Source organism: Trichoplax adhaerens, genomic scaffold (assembly GCF_000150275.1).
Source record: "Trichoplax adhaerens TRIADscaffold_2 genomic scaffold, whole genome shotgun sequence".
NCBI lineage: Eukaryota > Metazoa > Placozoa > Uniplacotomia > Trichoplacea > Trichoplacidae > Trichoplax > Trichoplax adhaerens.
In genome coordinates, this window is record NW_002060944.1 from 1753068 (window position 1) to 1774133 (window position 21066).

The window sequence follows — 21066 nt, forward strand, 5'->3', positions numbered from 1 at the left end:
TTGTATGGATATCGATGGTCAGCCGCGTTGCACGTAAGGTCTTTACTTTCGTAGCAGGCTATCTAATTAAGATAAGATTAAAGCCGGTACTAAAATTTTTAGTTTATTTAAGCAGGCACTATAGTTACTAAATTAGACGTATATGTTTGCGTATTTTATAGTTGTCCTTTTCCGTATACCGGCTATCGATGTGAAATCAATGGTAACACAATCATTTCATTTGTTACTTTATATATGTATTGATTTACAATAAATAAATATATGATGATAATTAGACCTATTTACCTTTGCTGTTTCAATATTTCAACTATGTATTATAGTATTCTAAATAAAAAATCATAAAGACTGTGAAATCTTAATTTTTTAGTGTTCCCTATTATTATCACGGTTGGAATATTGTTAATGATATTAATAATTGGCATGCTTACATATAAAGGCAAATTGAAGAAATCATTCATGATAAGGTATTTATGTGCATGGTAAATTAGCAAGAACTTCTTCATCTATAACTTTGTAGTTTTTATTATGTTGTTCTTATATAACTTGGAGAGAATATAAATTATTTAAAATTAGATTGACTATTTGAAATTTATAGAGAAATTCGATTACTGTAATGAGAGTTTTATTTAATAAGAAGCTTTTCTATTTTGAATTCCCGCTTATGCACATTATTAAAATGCTATACTGTAATTCTGACAAGCCATAATTCCTTATTCATAACATCGGTTAGTACAATATAATTTATGTTTAATAGTGATATGGAAATGAAATGCAAGAATCACTCATTAGTTTATAGTACGTTTTTTAAAGAGGCCATGATATCGATCTTCGTATGATATTGTATTGTACATATTACTGCATTTGCTAAACTAGATAAATCGAATTATCATAGTAATTGTATTATGGTAGCATTAGTTATACTGTACATGGTTCAGCATACTATATGCGGTAACATCCGAAATTTAAATTGTGAGATGTCATAAAATATGATCGGATTTTCGATTAATGTTCGTATGCAATTATAGCGACTGTATTATAGCAGGTAGTAGCAGACTAGCAGGTACATATACTATACAGTGTGCGCCAAACATATAATGATATTCGAAATTAAAATAGTAAACATCATAAAGGACGATCAGATTTCCGTTTAATTTTCGAATGTAAAGATGAGATGACATAAAATACTTTAATTCAAAGTAATGTCCCTTTTGGTATTATTTTGTACGGTATCAAAATAAGGTAGTCAGTGATAGTTTGACAGACAGTTATTCATTATTAGGAATCTATGCGCAATGATATGATGTCAACTTACTGCAACACAGTGATTATATACAGTATAATATAATCACGCTTCAAGCACTTTAGTAGCATTCTATATACTGTTCTGCTTTACCGCATATTAGGTACTATTATTTCTTTATTGCATTATAAAATTGGCATTCTCATTTTTCAGAAATACGAAATTTTATGAAAACAACGTAATTCCTCTAAGTGAAACGGAATAATTTCCAGACCTGTATTTGATCTTTGGTATCTAAATTTTAGTTATGATTCAATTGATTAATCAGTTGTAACACTTAGAGTATCTTTTTCTACTATTGTGAATCCCATATTAGTACAGGTAGATGAATTTTAAAGGCTAAACTTTATTTATCTAATTAATATTGATTCTCTTAAATTTAATTCTTACTTGCATATCTGTACAACTCTTATGTACGTATAGCATTGATACGAATCGCATTTTCTCTGTCATGGCAAGCTGATTATGATGGACAGTTTATGTTTGACCATAGTTATATTACGCCTGTTTATTAGAGCCATGGAATTTGTACCTTCGTTTAATAAAGTTAATAAAGCGTTACTTGACACTATTACAAATCCACCACATATGAGTTTCATTCTTACTGTATGGTATGATGTAATGCGCAGTGCTCTATATCTTCTATTAAAGCGGTATAACAAATACACTAAACAAATTCCTTCCAATCAACAAGTTATGAATTAAGCAACAATATCAATAAATATTTAATGTCACTCTAGATGAACTGAGCTAAAGGTTAGCAGATACACTCGCATTGGGCTAATACTGTTCTCGTGCGATAGCTCACAAGTTAAGTTATAATTAATCTATGAAGCCGATTACTTTAAAAAGATCAAGATATACCCGACTTTTTTCGATTGAGTCAGGTTGATTCCTGTCTTTACGTCCTGTTGTATTCCATTATTAATATCCTTGGTCAAATATGGTACGGTACTACGTACGTACTAACTTAATGCACTAATAGCAATTGACAAAATATCACTAAACAGTGACGTTTGAGCAAAAGTGTTTTAGCGGTTGATGCATTATGACTACTATTGGATTTTATTTTAGCAATATGGAGAAGCATAAGATTAGGCAAAGGGTACTCTAAATAGTTAAATTCTTCGCTGCTAAAAGATATGTTTACTTAAAGATGCCAAGTTGTAGCTAGCTTATTGTACCCTTATATTGTATAAGTCATATATCACTGAAGGACATGAATTTGCAACACAGGTTTGACACATGCATATGCATTTACTTAAAGTTTGTACACTACAGTACAGTATTATATGGTACGTATTAATTACAAATTTAATAAACTCTTTCGACAAAAACTGATGAATCTTAATATTATTTAAATCTATTTAACGGTGAATGAGCTTCATAGTTTGTAAGTTCAGCGACTAATGCTAAATGAAAATATCTAACTTCTAATTAAGCCAGTATGCTTAACTGATCTAGTCTGTTATATATCGACTTCTAGTGATGCATTACTGTGCTTCGTATCATTAATATAAATACTGCACCATATATTCAAGCAATATGAAAATAGAGAATTTAGTAACCGGTAATAATTATACTGTTTAATTGAAAGGGTCGTAAATTACAGTAGTATGGGTAACTGCCGTAATACTGTACTGTACTGTACTGTATAGTACAGAACTGTAGAGTCCATAGTATCGTAGCTGTTCACTAATATCATACTGTACTGTACAATGTCCTGTACAGTACAGTATACTGTAGTGTTGTTTGGCATAGTGTACAGTACTGTGCACTGTACAGTACACTACAGTACAATCCTAGCCATCTTACCCACCCTCGCTTGAAACGAGCGGCACGGGGGTATTTATACTACTGTTAGATGACTCTGATTATGGGTTCATTTCAATAGGTCAGTATAAGATTCTTACAGTACTTTTTACCTCAACATTTCTTCATGTAAAACGAATATCTCTAAGGTAGTCATTTCTACAGAGTACTGATTTTTGAAATAGTATTCGTTATATCGCTAAGGGTGGCCACTGGGCCTTTCAATTTTGATTTGATTTAATGCTCTGATGAAAATTGAATAAACATAGAATCGTTATAGAGTTTTCTACTCAGCCATTTTGATTGTTACATTTTTCTTATAACGGTTGTTATCGACAGGGCAAGCTTTGCTTGCATACGCAAGCGATCCTTAGACACATTATAATGATTGGTATAGAATTTACCACAGTACTAAGGGCATTGTACCAGTACCTGCTAATCTTAACTTGGTATGTCCATCACCGTACATTAGTTATCATAATGCGCTTTGGATTATTAAGTAATCTTAATATAGCATAGTACATTACTATTACCGGGATATATATAATATCGAATGATAATACTATCTATTAATTTTATTAACAAATTGAGCATAAACGTATATTTGACAGTTTCGCTTACCAATCTTAACATAGCATTAATACTGTATATAGTAACCATGCTTATTCGGTAAACATACTAATACGAAAGTTACTTAAGGAAATTTGAATTGGTATATAAATGAATGATCTCTAGGGTTTCTGTAAATATTATTGAGAAGGTATAAGTGATTGATACACATTAGTAGGTACTATGAGTTCTATTGCTCTCATGCATTTCGTAGTGTTACCCTACTGTAGTTCCCCTGTCCCGGTTATTTTTTGATTACTATATATCATATAACAAAAAGTGTTTCTAATGTCAGTTAGTCAGCGATCTGATAGGCGAAAGCGAAGTGAATAATGTGGAAATGCACGATCAGTACGTACATTAAATCAATCTGTTTGAAATATAGTAGTACCCGGCTATTACCGGGATACGTATAATGTCGAATGGTAATACTATCTGTTAATTATTATTAATAAATGGGTACATTATCGTAAACCGTCAGCAAAGCGACGGGAGTTTGGACTAGTATGGTATGAAACGTCTCAATCTTTCGCTTTAACTTTGTGATCAGGTCGCAACTGAACATTTAAAGGTCATGCGCAAAAGCTAGATGTTTAACCTAAACCAAGGTCATTCTTTATTGTAGTTTGGTACTGTAGCACAGTACTGTACAGTACAGTAGAGTATACGAATGTAATCATTTGAAGTAAATTCGTGAAATTTGCGTAAAACATTTTCAGTTTACACATACTGTCCTGTGGATTAAAACGATACTTGTTATTACCAATTCCGTGTTCAAGGGAAGTGCACGTTAGAAAGCAAAGCAGATAATATATATATTCTTCTCCAGTTTTTTCTTTTTATTTTTTTTTTGACATTTTTATCCCTTACTATATCAGGGTGCTAGCACAAGTAATTCTTTGAAGCGAGATCAACCGTACTTAGTACAAGTGAATTACTGTTTGTGAATTTTGAGAAATTACATCGACACAATTCTCACGAGAACTTTCTCCTGTTTCGATTATCTTACGGTTAATACCAACAGAAAATTGGTAAGGCTACGTGATGCTCGTAAAAGCCTATTAACGCAGCCGCATACGAAAACAACTGGTACTTTCAAGACGCAATAAGTGTCCGGTACTTCTTCTAAAGGATAGTATTTACATAACATGAATACGTAGAATATGCCCTCACAGGAATGAGGGCTCACAATTAGTATTGATTATTACAGACAAGGGTCCAAATGAAAGCTGAATGCTAGTAATTATCTAAGTAGAGAAATAACTTGTGCAGTATATCGTGCGTAACCATAAGTTGTTAATTATGGGTATGATTTGCCTATCGAAGTATTGTACAGAATGGCAATTACCGATTAGAACTTTTTATATTACGTTAATAGGTAATAAATCGTACTGTAAAAGAAGAGAACCTTTTCTGAAAATTAAAAAATACCTGAGTAAGCATATAGTTACTGAAGAATCCCTTGATATAATGATAAGAAGCGAGGCTAATTAGAGGTTATACGTGTTTACAGTAGTTTGTATACTGTAGCATATAATAACAGGGACAAAATTATCTTACGTTTCCGAACAAAAAAGGCAACACTAAGTTCATGTGAAAACTAATTTTACAGGAGAACAACTTAGGTCACAGCAGATTATGATACGAAATATCGATATATTGATACTGTACGCGAATTAAAGTGGCTTACTTTCAGCCTACGGGAATCATACATCTAGTACTGTATTAGGATAGCAAGTGCAGATCCTAGGAACTTTTCTTATAGCGCTAGTTATTTCCGCGCCAGTTAAACTCTACTCTCAACGTATCAGCCCTGTAAGCTTGAGCATAAACTTTGAGACGGTGAAGTATCAGATGCTTGAAGTTTCGAAAATGCCGCTAAAGCGTCTGGAAAATTCGGAGGTGTAGCTGGGGTATTCGTTGGTGCACAGACCTAAAAATTTTGCAAAGAGTACCACCATCATGATATTGATTGGTATTGACTAACGTAAATACAGATACTGTAAATACTAAATAGTATACAGTATAAGAATTCTAAAGGTCATACATCTTTGTAAATTGCCTAAAAACTTGCGTATCTATCACGAAAATATAGATATATAATTTATTAACTTGGATTAAGTATCTGTATACTGTACATCATTTAATGTGCTGCCAAACAACTGAATGTGGCTCTGTATCTGTATCGTAGTTAGAGTGGCTAAAAATCTACTTCGATGGAGCCAAGCGTTTGCGTACTGTAAAATGTTCACTAATCATATTGACTCGCTTTTTACGATCGAAATGTGCGTATCTTGTCAATGACAGTAAGGCCTAGATTACTAAATTTTCAAATTTAATAATCTATGGTACTGGCCTATTGGGTAAGTTTATCGTGAATGCGTGGATTCATGATCTGCCCTTGTATATATATATATACAGTAAAGTTGAGAAAAGCAATCATACGGACTGCTAGACTAGACCAGAATCATTATTTCTACATGTAAAAGAAACCACATTTTTTTACAAGGTTAAGTGTGATACCTACAAGTCATTAATAATAATCCAACGATCGATATCAAAGAGCAATCACGCATAAACTATTCATAAACTATTGGAACAGTTGGGTCTCTTCTACTTACAGTATAAAAACGACATTTTACAAAGACTAATATAAGTGCGATACCAATAACAAGCCATTAACAATACACTACAGCAATGCCAGTATCTTGTTTATAAACAATCTGTACTGTACTGAAACATATAGGATGATCGATACCATATGTTTATGAATCATAGGCGATATATTACTAACCGAGTTGTTACACGGTATTCCGGCTTCTTGGAAAAACACGCTAAGAGCGATCTAAAGTTTATCGAGAACATAACATTTTATTAAATGATGACTATAATATATACGCAAAGAAATCATTTAATTGAACGAAAAGACTAGAAAACGCGTGGCAAGTTTCAGTAAACAACATCAGTGCGTACAAGGGTTTGCAAAGTGGATACAGAAGTATACATACGTACAGTACTACGCTCAAATTCGAAGTATAAAAAAACTAGCTAATACTAGAGTAAAGTGGTAAAAGGGATACGTGAAGAGATATACACTGTACAAAATAGTAGATACATGAGTACACGCACATTCACAAGACTTAATTTAAAAATAACAGAAAAAGTTAGTGTTGATAGTATTACTTCTACGGACCGTTGCCCGACTTCTACCGTACCTCATATTCCCAATGCGATGCCTGTAAGATTTGCATAGCTTGCTCAGCGGAACATCCAGTCGCCATAATAAATTGGTTGATCATAATTTGTTGCTTTAATCCATCCATGACGAAATTTGTTACTTGTCCAATCGTAGTTTTCTGTTTTAGTTAGTCAATCACCATGAAATAAAATTTGATGGCCACAGTTGAGTTAAAAACACAACAAAGACGAAAAAAACCACGTCAACATAGGGAGTGGGTACAGACCGAACGGAACTGATATCGGGCGCGACGTTTTCACGTGACTACGGTAATTAGTAATCATTGGCTGAAGATCATGGACAAATCGTTATGAGTGTGCGCAGTAATATTTCATGCGCAATGGCAGATTGCTACTGTACGGTACAAGTCATGCAACTTTGCCCTTTGATGTCTAGTCCATGCTACGGCGGTGCACTCTGTACATTGAGTACACTCAGTGTAGAATGGTACAGTACAGTATAATAGGACTTTTCATGGCTTTTCATCACGTAGTAGACTCTAAACTGTACACAACTATTACTATGGACTACTGTACTAGAAGAATACCTGGACTTAGACCAGATCGATTTTTAATTGATGTTTCAGAGTACAGCCAAAATCTTAATTAAATTAGCTGAAACTTTGTACTCCGGATTCCGGAGTATATATATATATAAGTTCTAGTAAGTAAATGCCATCGTTTGAGACGTTTCAGCGGTAAAAATCTGAAGAGTCTACTGTAGTTCCCATTTTAACAGACCAGGCCATGAAGACCTGTCAATAGATAAAACCTTATTTACAATTCACTGTGGTGTAGTGAATTGAACTCGGATCTAGTGGGGTTACAATACACTACTGTGGTGTTGACGTGTTGTCCCTTTTGAGCCACTGCAGTTTGTACTGTGCTATACTGTACTGTACAGTACAGTGTATAGTACAGTACAATACTGTACAGTAGTACAGTAAAATGAGTACTGTACTGTACAGTACATGCAGTAGCAGTTGTACAGTACTGTACTGTATATTTGTGTAGCCGTTAATACTGTATACTGTACAGTACAGTACAGTACCTACAAAGTGTCTCATACGGTACTGTACTATAAGTCTTTCCGTACACACGTACTGTACAGTGTACACTGTACAGTACAGTAGCAGGAACTTCAGGACTAATGGTTTTATTCCCCTGACGGTAGTATTATTTATTTATTATGGTATTTACAGTACTGTACAGTACAGTACATTTACAGTAGTTGTACTGTACTGAGTGTACTGTACTGTATATGTCAATAGACAGCCAGACAGAACTTTCCATAAGAAGATGCTGAAGTGCTAGAAGTCCCTGATACAGGTTGCTTCAGTAGGTTGACAGGCTCGTTGTTAAAGATAATAATAATATTGTCATTCATTCGGGTATTGAATAAAGAAATGACGAGTTTACCAAATATGCTTGGGAGATATGTTAATAATCTCAATAAAAGAACTCACCGGTTCAGCAATTTCAGCCGTACATATAAGATCTGCGTTGTTGGCAGCGGACCGGGCGCATTCTATACTGCTCAGGAATTACTGAAGGTTGGTTTCTGAGATCAATACCGAGCGCGTGGATTATACAGCAGATGAATAATATACGTGTACATTTGCGTACATACAGTATTGTCGAATAATACTGTACTGTAAATATGTCCAATTAAGTGTCTAAATCATTTTATTTTTAATAATGCAATACAGTAGCACGCGTAGTTGTGTAATCTACTCACTGAATTTACACCTACCTGTTCGACGTCAGATTTAACTGTATTGCACTTTAAGCTACAGCTGTTCAGTAAATCACGATCGACTATACTTTGTTTTTCGATGCTATGGACACATCTTAAATAGAGAAGCGGAGCTGAAATCGATATTTTTGAGCGATTGCCTGTACCATTTGGGCTTGTTCGATACGGCGTAGCTCCTGATCATCCTGAAGTCAAGGTAAATGGTAAATACGAAAAACGCGAATACAGTTAAAAAAATTTTTTAGTAGCCCTGTTATAATGACAGATTAGAACGGCGGTATTCGAAAAAGTTAAAGCTGCATCTATGGAATTCGATTGTTAAAAATAAAATTTTTACTACCTTGATCTGAATACTGTAGCGTAATAACATTAGTGTGATTCGGTTGCAGTTCACTTGCAGACCTATTTAAGGTACTTGTACAGTATGAATTCGTATACGTATAAACAGTAGACATATTTACGACGTATATTTCGTACAATGATTACTCGCATATATCGTACATGGCAAAATGTAATCATGTTCTTATTTCTGGAGTGTGTACTGTAGATCTTTTTACCCATATTTATGCTATTAAGAAATTATTTAAGAAATTATTTAATACCAAAATATCGGTTTTATATAAAATTAAATGTATTTTTCTGGAAAACAATTAATAGAATGAATTTCTTAAATAGAACTGCATAAATGGCTTTACTAGTCTGATGCAAACACGTCGATGCCGTTTTTACGGAAACGTTAACGTTGGAAAGGATATTTCTGTTGAGCAGCTAAGATCAGCTTACAATGGAGTCGTACTGGTAATTATTTAATTTGCCATTACTAGGTCTTAGTTTTAGCTTAAAAAGCCTTATGCTAAGGTATTATGACAGTATATCAGTACATTATTATGCAGAAAGTGGTCTTTCTTTCACGTATGTATCGATTTATATCCTGCATAAATTCACTATGGACGTCTGATTTGCTAATATTGAGCAAATATAGCTCGAATACTATTTCACAATCAGTTACTGCAGTATTGTATGTTTTAAATTGCTGATATTGCTGCGTAATCACAGGTGCAGTACGTTATGTAGTGAGATTCGATTATTGTTATAATTAATCATATATAATCGACTAAAAAGTTAATATTATATTTAATTTACCTCTAATAGTAAACTAGAACAATCACAGTCACAAAAAATCGCAACAAGATTTCATTTTTATGCGTTGTTTCCAGACAGTTAATTGGTATTGCGTTTTGGACTGGTTCTCTTACTATACTGTGGAGTAATGGAGATCATGGACTACTAAATAAATACCGGTAGTCTATGCCGAGATAAAAGTACTGTCAGTTGATGCTACGTCTCGTAGGCGACAGCTCTAATTATATTATGATTATTGATCACTTTTAAAAATTAGTAACCTTATAATAACTAAATTGTACCAGTTGTTTTACACTATTATCACAATTTGCCAAATAAAGCACTGAAATATACTGCACCATAGTCTGTGGTACTATACAGTGTTCTACACTTTCATTGCTAATGGCTGTACTGCGTGTAAACAATATCAAAAATCTTCAGATACTTGATGGAAAAACCCTGCGGTTAAACGCGAATGTGCTATCTGTGATGATCTTGATTATTGCGTGACCACCCAGGCTTATGTATGCTTAGAGTAGTTCTGTTTTCTAATTCATGTATTTTAGGCATACGGAGCTGAAAATAATCGCAAACTGGGCATACCGGGAGAGGTACTGTCATTTCTGAAGATTGATATTACTAAATATCATGAATTCATGATAATCGTAACAAAAGGAATTACTAAATAGTTTGTAAGGATGTCAGTATCTTATAATTATGTTTATCAAGGATATTTCTGGTTGCTATGCCGCCCGGGAATTTGTTGGCTGGTACAATGGAATACCGAGTATGGCTGGCGTACGTACTAATGTAGACTTTTGTAATACTGCTAGCGAGATCCTTGATTCATTCTTCATAAATGTATTTAATAATGTGGAATTTATAGTAACTGCAGTAGCGCTCATATATTTAATATTTTATGACTACAGTTGAAACCTGACCTAAGTTGCGAGAATGTAGTAATATTTGGACACGGAAATGTTGCGTTAGATGTCGCGAGGATGTTACTGTCTCCGGTAGCTGTATTGGAGGTATACAAACATATGCATACAAACATACTCATATTCATATTGATAGATATCTAACGTGCGTTATTTCAATTTTTCATTTTGTGATTAAATTTTAATGGATATTATTGAAGAAAACGGATATATCTGGAGCTGCTCTAGAGACGTTAATAAATAGTAAGATAAGAAATGTATATATCATCGGACGTAGAGGACCGTTACAGGTTTGTAAGAGAGATATATACTCATGATTTATAGTAATAAAGTATTATAATGCGTTTGTCTTCATGTTAATGTATTCCTGATTTTCAATCCTCTACGTTGTGCATTCGATGAAAGACTGCGTTCACCATCAAAGAATTTAGAGAGTTAACAAAGCTACCAAATTGTCATGGGCACTTAGATAAAAATGTATTTACTGATCTAAATAGCATTATTCCAGGTAAAGTTTAGCTAGTAAAATATTTATACATTGTTGAGGTTCTACCTCTTCATTCAGTAATACTTTGCTTTTGTGCTGACCTAGATCTAGCAAGGCCTCGTAGAAGGTTAACTGAATTAATGATGAAAACAGCTCTGTACGTTCGAAAACAAACGAATTTCCTATTAACTTAAAAGAGATTTATGATAGAAGTAGTGATTCTTTGCTATAAGATATCATTTGCGCATATTACTATATGTAGCTCTGAAAAAACAGCTGAATTATGTCAACAAACTGGTTCACAGCACTGGCACATGAAATTCAATAGAAGTCCTACGGAAGTGCTATCATCGCCGAATTGCAGAAGAGTTAGTGGGATTCGGATGGAAATAAATAAATTAGAGGTTTGTTAACAGTAATAGCATTCTAGGGTCTTGCATAATTGGTCAGTCATATCATGAATGTACTCTTAAAATATAGAAAACTTCTGAAGCCGTCCGAGCAGTCGGATCAGGAAAATTTGAAGACCTTGCTTGTGGTTTGGTAGGCTGTGATTTTAGTCTTTTCTATAGTAGGTATAATCTTACAGTTCCTGTATAATTTCAATTGTAGGTTATTTCGAGTATTGGCTATAAGAGCATCGCTATAGACGAAAATGTTCCGTTCGATGCGGTCACAGGAATAATACCTAATGTAAAAGGGCGCGTTGTTAGCAAAAGTAATTGGGCTACATTTTGAAGATATGATGTGTCTTGTTATTATCATTTTAATGTCAAATATCTGTATACATTATATAGGTAGTCTAACTAAACAGGACCAATTCGTTAAAGGTGCGTGCGTAATCACTGTTTATAACATTAAGTGTCAGTTAGTTAGTAGAATGATATATTTTCTAGTCTGATACGAATAGATTCAATTTTTGCATTCTCGTTTATTATATGGCTATTTTTTACATTGGTTTTGTAGTAGATAAAACATAGACTTGAAAATAGTATAAAATCTATCATATAATAATTATGGAGCATTTCTAATTATGAAGGACTTTACTGTAGTGGATGGGTTAAGCGTGGCCCTATTGGAGTAATTGCTAGTACTATGAAGGACGCTTTTGAGACTGCTGAAATGATTTCGGAAGACATGAAGCAAGGTACAATGACTACCGGAAAGATATCATAGGTTTAGCCCATCATAAATTTTCTTTACGCTGACGTTTGCTCATGGCTTTAAAGACCTTCGAATTTACGGCCTTGCTGTGTGATTTTAAGATATCCGACGGTCAATGCAGTTATCAGTGCATCGAAATTGTAAACAAATTGTTAATGATCTATTCCATATCGATTATCTTAATATTATTTTATTTATTTATTTCATTTATTGTTATCATCTTTATTATATGGAGAAATGTAAGATTCGTTTCGAATCTCTGTAAGTCCCTAGTATGCTAATTAGTTATGTAATTCAGCGACACATGGTTAATTTATTGCCTTGTAATTATAAAAGGCTTTTGTATGACTTATTAATGTACTACCATTACTGTAACTTATTATTTAATTACATACGATTGCAGTTTTCTTTTAATGCAGAAATAGAGAAACACTCAATTGGCTTACATAATATCACTTTCTTAGCTTCTATATGGGACATGCATCATATCGCAAATGTATTCATCTATTATTCTTTGAACTAAACATTTGCAAATGGCATCGTGTTTATTATAGATAATTTGCCTACCAGCTCTTGTTTTGGATTTGAAGAAATTGCAAAGTATTTAGATCAAAAAGGTTGGTCTTAACATCAAAAGATTGAAAGATTATATTTCGAAATAAGTTTATCCGAGATCATATAAGCGTGTATCGCTTTAGTCAATATCATTACTTAGATGCACGTTTTGCATTTTCTTGAATTTCAGGAGTAAGGTATGTAACTTTTGAAGACTGGAATAAAATTGATGCTCACGAAAAATACCTTGGGAGGATGAAAAACAAGCCTCGAGAAAAATTAACTTCTGTTGTTGAGATGCTAAATGTTATTGATACGCCTTAGTAATGCCACGGCTTAGCTATGTGTACATTGTGCATATACTTTCTCATATATGGACATTGACTTGTAGATTCTTGCAGATCAAATCCTGCTTTTCTCTTTATCTAAATTGTTACCATAACCCTTTAATCTGATTCTTTCTCTTAGTCTGCTGCGTAAGCTTATTATCTATACGAGTAGTGATAATTATATAATGCAAGTTAATAATATCAGGCGGCGGTGATATAGTATTTAATGGGAAACTTGATAGCGATTATCTTATTGCAACCGTAAAATATTATTTACCCTGACTGTAGTCATAATTATACTGTAGAACTCATAGAAAAGTAGATAATAAATCTCTCATAGATTTACGTGATATCGTTAATATCTTTTGATTCTGTTTGTGATCTTCGATTGTACTGTATATATAGGTATGGGTATTATCGTATTTTCCCTAGACCATAATTATAGAATATATAAAACGGTAGACAATAAAATCTTTCTTGAATTTATCCGTTATTATTTGTATCTTTTTATTCGGCTTGCGATATCGAATCGTATTGATATTATGAGTATTATATGTTTTCTTAAATAATCAGTATATTGAAGTTAATATCTCAAAGGTCAAAATACAGTCATCTAATGTAAATACTTTTGACATACAGCAAGTCATTTCTTAATCTCATAATTAATGAAACACATCAAAATCATTAAGCATCATTGATACTTTGTAAGTTTATATTGCGTTTATGTTTAGTACGATAAATACAAACTACTACGCTGTTTGTTTAATAGAGGAAATCACTGGATATAATTACAGTTGAGATAGCAGTCTTGAGATGTCGTTCTAAAATTTCTGTATATAACTTCTTAAAGCTTATTAACAAATTAAATACCTTTATTAAATAATATTATACTAAATAATTTTATAGAAATTCTATGTACAGTAAAGATTTAATGTTCCATATTACTTTTAAAAAAATCCTTGGTATATTTCAATCAAAAACAGAAGTTTACCGAGTGATCGCACAAGCATGACATATATCACAATATCTTTCAGAAGACAATCCAATGCAAATAGCTTCATGAGTCATGAGGTGTATAATATACGCGTATATACTGTATGAGATCCTGAACGAAATATTATAAAGATCATCAATGAATGCTACGTGGGTAGTGTTTGCTATACCTGAAGATATCTTATTACTAGGTGACGCAGCGGTAAATCATTGTATACTCATACGAGTATATCCTACTAATTGGTCTTATTGATTACTGGTAAATTGCAGGAACGGACGCGATAACAATTATAACCAGTAACAGAACAACGATTATCACATACAAACCTAGATGAAAATATATATTGAGAAAAGTGTTAGAGATATGTCAGATGGAAAGTTAGACATGAATCATTTTATTAGTCAGTATGTACGTATGTCGTATAACGTCAGTAGTCCGGTAGTAATAGAGCAGTAATTACATGTCGAATGTACAGTATTATTGATATTTTTGATTTTTTTGGCATGCCTTGCATTTTAGTACTATACTGGGCGTGTGCGTAGGTTTTAGTCTAACAAACAGACTCACCACAGGTAGATGATTTTCGTCTTATAATATCTAGGCCATGTGTCTCCTTCCTTATCCTGTTCGTAGTGTGCGCAGTTAAATCGTCGATGTCGTCAATCAAGGCTAGAAAATGAAAAATTTACAGTTTGGCAGTGTATTTGGGAAAGACCTTCAACATTAGAAACTCTACATAAGGGTAATTCGAATGAGATTCTTACGAAAGAGTGAGGTTGAGTACATAAAATTGGATGATGCGTAATCTATCGTTATAGTTACGATACGAATATGAAAATAAAAATACGAAATCAGATCCTTTACGCATACCGTTTTGATCAGTGACTTCGCCATGAATCGCAAGACCCATTTCTTTTTGACGGGCAATGACGGAAGATAACGTCTCCAGGCCCTCATCTTGTTCTTTTAAGTTAAGACACGAAGTAGAATAAATAATTATTTACATCACTAACAAGTAAATAAGAAGGAAAAACCATAGATATTACATATAATTTGTACAGTATAGTACTTTACTTATGTAATTAACGATAAAGCATCGTGCAGAATATACTGTAAAATGCAGCATCGGAGATTCAAAGCTGTGCTTTGCGTAAATACGAGTATGTACAGTAGTCTACGAATGGTAAGGAAATTGCTAAGATTATCCCCCAAAATTGATAGTTATTCAGTAAAAGGGAGATATAACCTTTTATTGCTTGCTGTTGTTGTCGGATTAAATCATAATTGGAGACTGGTAAGGTGTCACTAGTTTCAGAAACATTGTAAGGCTCGCTCATTTTTGCTATTTTGCGTTCTTCGACTTGATTGATTTTGATCGATGACTCGCGTCGATGGCATACTAAATGTATGTACAGTACAGTACTGCAGACTAACTTCTCTTATTAGAAGTCCCTGGTACTGCTGTAGAAGTACAGTACAGTACATACTTTGACTGAGTGTACTGTACAGTACAGTACAGTACTGTACTGTTCAGTACGCACGATACTGGACCTTACAGCGTACTGTTTTCGAACCGCCAAGTACTGTACTGTACTGTACGGTACTGGAACAGAAGTATTGTTAATGAACTTTCAGTATCTCTATGGGAGTCTCCCTAGGAGTCCATGGTCAGTACCGTACGGTACAGTACACATGGTAAAGGTTCGGTACAGCATACGTCAGCAATGTGCTACTTTGATGATAGAGGTCAGACGTTTAAAGCAAAAACAAGAAACGCACTTTCAGATCACCATGCTGAGATCGACTGTTAAATCAGCAACAGTATATAAACGATTCTTCAGGAACTTAAATGCGTTCCCAATTCGTCAGTCGAGGTTGGCGATACCACATCGCAATCTTGAAACGAGTACTAGCAATCTACCAATAGATGGTCCGGATGCATCCTTTGCATTGGGCAGTTTCGGCGGAAGAATTCATTCCCAGCAATTATTTCCTTTCCCAGATGCCCTAGACGAGGAATCGAAGGAAACTATCAAATTGATGATAGATCCCTTCGAGAAGTTTTTTCGCGAAGTTCATGACCCTGCTCAAAGCGATTTGGATGAAGCAATATCACAAAAATCGATCGATGGTTTGAAAGAGCTTGGTGGAATGGGTCTGCAGGTACCGCAAAAGTACGGTGGTATGGAGCTTAAAAATACACAGTACGGGCGACTCTGTGAAATAATTGCAACTTACGATTTATCAATTGGAATATTCATGGGGGCTCATCAGTCTATTGGATACAAAGGAATACTACTCTATGGTAACGAAAAGCAAAAAGAAAAATATTTACCAAGCCTTGTTTCAGGTGATAAGCTTGCTGCCTTTTGCTTAACGGAGCCGTCGTCAGGTTCTGATGCAAATTCGATCCAAACCAAAGCAGTTCTTGATAGCGATGGTAAACATTATATTTTAAATGGAAATAAAATTTGGATTAGCAACGGTGGTCTTGCAGATGTTATGACGGTTTTTGCTCAAGTTCCTTTTCAATCAAGTGATTCTGAGAAAGTATCACAGAGAGTGACAGCGTTTATAGTAGAAAGAGATTTTGGTGGCGTTACTAATGGACCGCCTGAGAAAAAAATGGGCATAAGATCCTCCAATACTGCGTCTGTCTATTTTGATAATGTTAAAGTTCCTGTAGAGAATGTACTTGGAAAGGTTGGCGATGGGTTTAAAGTTGCTATGAACATACTCAACAATGGCCGATTTGGGATGGGAGCTGGCATGTCCGGCTTAATTAGAATGTTGATTGCTAAGTCTATTGAACACGCAAATAATCGAGTACAATTTCGGAGAAAATTAATTGAATACCAATCCATACAAGAAAAGATTGCTAAGATGGCAATAACTCATTATGCTGTTGAATCTGTTGCTTATGCTGTAAGTAATAACATGGATAGAGGCATAAAAGAATATCAGGTAGAAGCTGCTATTAGCAAGGTGTTAGGGTCTGAATCAGGTTGGAATACTTGTGATGAATGCCTGCAAATCTTGGGAGGTATAGGTTACATGAGGGAAGCGAACATTGAACGATTTATGCGAGATTTAAGAATATTTCGAATCTTTGAAGGTACAAATGATATTTTGCGTTTGTTCATAGCCCTGAATGGAGTTCAATATGCTGGCAATCACTTAAAAGAACTTCAAAAAGCGATGAAGGAACCAATATCTAATTTTGGAACCCTGTGGGACCAAGGAATTAAAAGGTCTAGACAGTTTATTGGTATATCTAACAATGAAGAACTTATTGAAAATGCTGCTCCTCAGTTACGTGATTCTGCTAGCAAGATTACGCAGCGAATAGAGGAATTTGGTGTAACTGTGGAAAAATTATTACTTAAATATGGGAAACAAATAGTCGATGAACAGTTTTTGTTAACCCGCCTTGCCGATGCAAGCATCGATGTATATACTATGGCTGCAGTCCTAGCTCGAGCTACAAAAGCTATCAAGGAGAATCTACCTACTGCTGAACATGAGCAGCTCCTGGCAACTACTTTTATTGACGAGGTACAGATTAAGAAAGCAAGTAGAAGTATTTACGATAGGCTAATGAGTATACGTCAAGTAATATACGCGTATAATACCAAAATTAGATACTGTAAGGTGTATATGGACATTGATCGTGATTCGATAAATTAGCTCCCTGAAATAGATTAATGCCATTCTGTATTATAGAGTTCGATGCACACGTTCTTAGTTACGTCTACGTATCTCAGCCTAAGTATATAGAAAATGACATTTAAATTTACGGTCGTTGTCTGAAGGAGTTAAAGTATACAATATGTTATATATCACTTGGTCAATTAAATGCCGGTTCAATCAATTCTATTGTAGCATAGTGGGTTCTGTAGCTGGGCTATTGTACTATAACAAATATTAATCAATTATTTATAGATCTTGCAGCACTATCAGTAAATTACCGTTGCTATGTTCACTTATCATGAATGAAGCATTTTACCATGATTTGTACATTCAATTTCCTATCGGGTCTGAACTCTAAACAGCTATGATGGTAAACGAGGCCCCTCATAAAGATGCGGAAAACTCTGACATGATTAGAAGTGACGAAATTCCTACTTTAAAGTACGCGTATTTTTAACGAAGAAAGTCGGTAGTGGAGTTACTGTGCATATCATACTTTTCTCCTCACACAGTTGTCTGAAAATTTCTCGATCGATCAGCCACTTACGTATTACTGTTATAATTCGTTTTAAGCAAATTATACCTTTCTATGGTGAGAACATTACCGTACTTTAGATTTACCGTGTGAGATAACAATCATAAAAGTTTAGAAAGATAGGTACAATAATGTAAAGATAAATTATATTCTATTTCTGTAACTTGTAGATGATAACATGATAAAACGTATATTTATATTGGAAGCTTTAGTATCACTCGTTTCTCCTATTGTATTTATGTTCATATAGTACTGTAATTGGAACGTTTTATCTGACATCGGCAGTATAGTACTTGCCCTTTAAGGGCTTCATCGGTTTGATGCTTTCGAAACGTGATTAGAGAAATAGAAAAATTGAGGGCTGCTATTTATCAAACTTACACGGTTGCAAATTGCAATAGAGATATCACATAGTTGTAATAGCTTCGAAGTAGTTTATATTTTATACAGTACAATAAGTATGAATGAAAATTCAGGTGTAGTAAATGCCAGCCAGTTAAATAAATTTTATTGTATTGCCTGCTAGTAAATTTCTGTATGACTATCGTTCTGGGAAGCTAATCGAATCGATATTATTGAATTTACTCATGAGATTTTAACTAACGGTAGTAGTGGCAAACGGCATAGCACCACTCATGCATGATTCTTCATGTAAAATTTGAAGTATCTAAATCCAGTCTCATTGACTGCTTGTGATAACCCTAGCATTTATTGGATTTATTCTTGTTCAGCTTACCAGGTCATAAAGCTATTACTAATTAATATATATATATATAGAATCACGAGCATCCATTAAGATAAACTTACTCGTTATATTGTTGCCCGGCGTTAAAATGCCCTTTAATATTTAATTCTAGATGATTCAAAACTGAATTTTAAATTAATAATGAATGTCTTAGGCTAGCGATAGAACTGAAAGAAATCTTGGATCCGTAATAGGGAAGAGGAATCTGAGAAACTTTTCTTCGTATTCGCAAATTGCAAGTCAAATTAGTCAACAAGAAGGAATTGCAACTACTCGGCCTTTAGGCTTTTGATGGATGTGAGGCAATCTTGCAAGAGTTATTTTAACTCAAAGCATGTGATTCGCAGCACTAATTGCAACGAAGTACTTAAAAAATTAAATAAATGTTATTGTAGCATAACGATAGGTCTAACAAGCTACGTTTTACGTGATTATGATTCAAGAGGCAAGAATTTGTGTTTTGTATGGATATTGGGCGTGCAGATTCTGATAAATTTATAGTTTATCGTTATATGATGCGTGCTATAGTGTCCTGTAACGAATACTCGCGCTTCTAACCGAAAAATTGTAGGTAATATTTACTGTACTGCGAGTGTAGAACCTTGGTAAAATACATCCTGTCAATAACCGCAATTATACAGTAAACTACATGGTTAGGTTATTTAATAGCCGATATCCGTTAAAAGATTCATTCCCTTGGTAAATTAATTATCAATAGATTTTTAACCGCACTTTTCTTGATACTCGTAAATTAAGGATGCATATGCTATTATTTTGCTTTCAATATGTATTGATAATAAAATTGTAATTTTAAATCATTCAAAGAATTTTCTCAGTATACTCATACCAATTACATTAACGATTTATAATTATAATCCTATATACGAATGCTAACTTATGGTGAATTTTTCCAATAGAGTAAATTTTAATTCAGCAATTAACCGTTGACATTATAAAAAAGACAGATATAATTTTTTCACGTAAAAATATAGCTTATGTAATAAGATAGTTTACTTTCAAGTTACTGTTTTTTATTGCATCATATAAGACTTTTTTAACATACAGCTTACGGTGTGTTGCGGCAACACTGGTTGCAACCTGCAGAAATTTCTACCTTTACGGTTCGTAGTGATGCATGCTTCTTGGAGCAATCGTAAATACTAGTAGAACCTAGACTCATTATACTTCGCGTACTGTACGTACTTGCATATTTTATTTTACATCACCGTCACTTCGCACTATATACATGATAGAAACTGTAAATTATTCTAATGATAGTTGTAGAAATATAGATTATTTCCATATTTGCTAATACAACTTTTGATACAACCTTATAATAGGACATACAAAACAAATATTTAATCTCATCCGACAAAATAATACCTACTGTTATGCATACTTTCCAATGCAATTTTTAGGGTAGAGTTTACGCTGGTTATGAATATAGACTACTGATAATTGTAATAAGGACGATATTATTTCTTTTGAAGTTATTTGACTTTATGAATTTTTTTAAGAATCTTATTCTAATCGATTAACGAAGAGATTCATTCATAATTTTACATCCGAATTAAATCGTATAGAATGGGTATGTACCATCTCCATGCGGATTAAATAATAATTTTCAAGGTTGCAATATTCTAATTGCCTTTATTCTACTATGAGGCCAATAAATCTAACCATCAGACTTTTAAGGAAGACTCACTCTTAACGAAGATAGCTTTCCCCACGGCATATTACACATTGCGTTATCGAAAGCTGGTAATGAAAGCACTGAAATTTAGTAATCT

General features: G+C 33.8%; 3 protein-coding genes across 3 annotated transcripts; 2 read left to right on the top strand and 1 right to left on the bottom strand.

Moving 5' to 3' along the window:
- Window positions 1-8382: 8382 nt before the first annotated feature.
- On the top strand, window positions 8383-13307 carry TRIADDRAFT_21502 (uncharacterized protein; the record flags this gene model as incomplete). Its single annotated transcript, XM_002109194.1, has 15 exons — window positions 8383-8511; window positions 8818-8910; window positions 9390-9512; window positions 10403-10447; window positions 10566-10634; window positions 10766-10867; window positions 10978-11067; window positions 11183-11285; window positions 11370-11421; window positions 11527-11668; window positions 11745-11807; window positions 11877-11982; window positions 12304-12411; window positions 12983-13045; window positions 13174-13307. The coding sequence occupies 15 exons, from the start codon at window positions 8383-8385 to the stop codon at window positions 13305-13307; spliced, it is 1422 nt and encodes a 473-aa protein (XP_002109230.1).
- Window positions 13308-14558: 1251 nt separating this feature from the next.
- TRIADDRAFT_53044 (uncharacterized protein) lies at window positions 14559-15643 on the bottom strand (the record flags this gene model as incomplete). Its single annotated transcript, XM_002109758.1, has 4 exons — window positions 14559-14632; window positions 14874-14975; window positions 15177-15269; window positions 15553-15643. The coding sequence occupies 4 exons, from the start codon at window positions 15641-15643 to the stop codon at window positions 14559-14561; spliced, it is 360 nt and encodes a 119-aa protein (XP_002109794.1).
- Window positions 15644-16097: 454 nt separating this feature from the next.
- Window positions 16098-19568, top strand: TRIADDRAFT_20833 (uncharacterized protein; the record flags this gene model as incomplete). The annotated part of the gene is made up of 2 exons (XM_002109195.1): window positions 16098-17861; window positions 19431-19568. The coding sequence occupies 2 exons, from the start codon at window positions 16098-16100 to the stop codon at window positions 19566-19568; spliced, it is 1902 nt and encodes a 633-aa protein (XP_002109231.1).
- Window positions 19569-21066: the final 1498 nt, after the last annotated feature.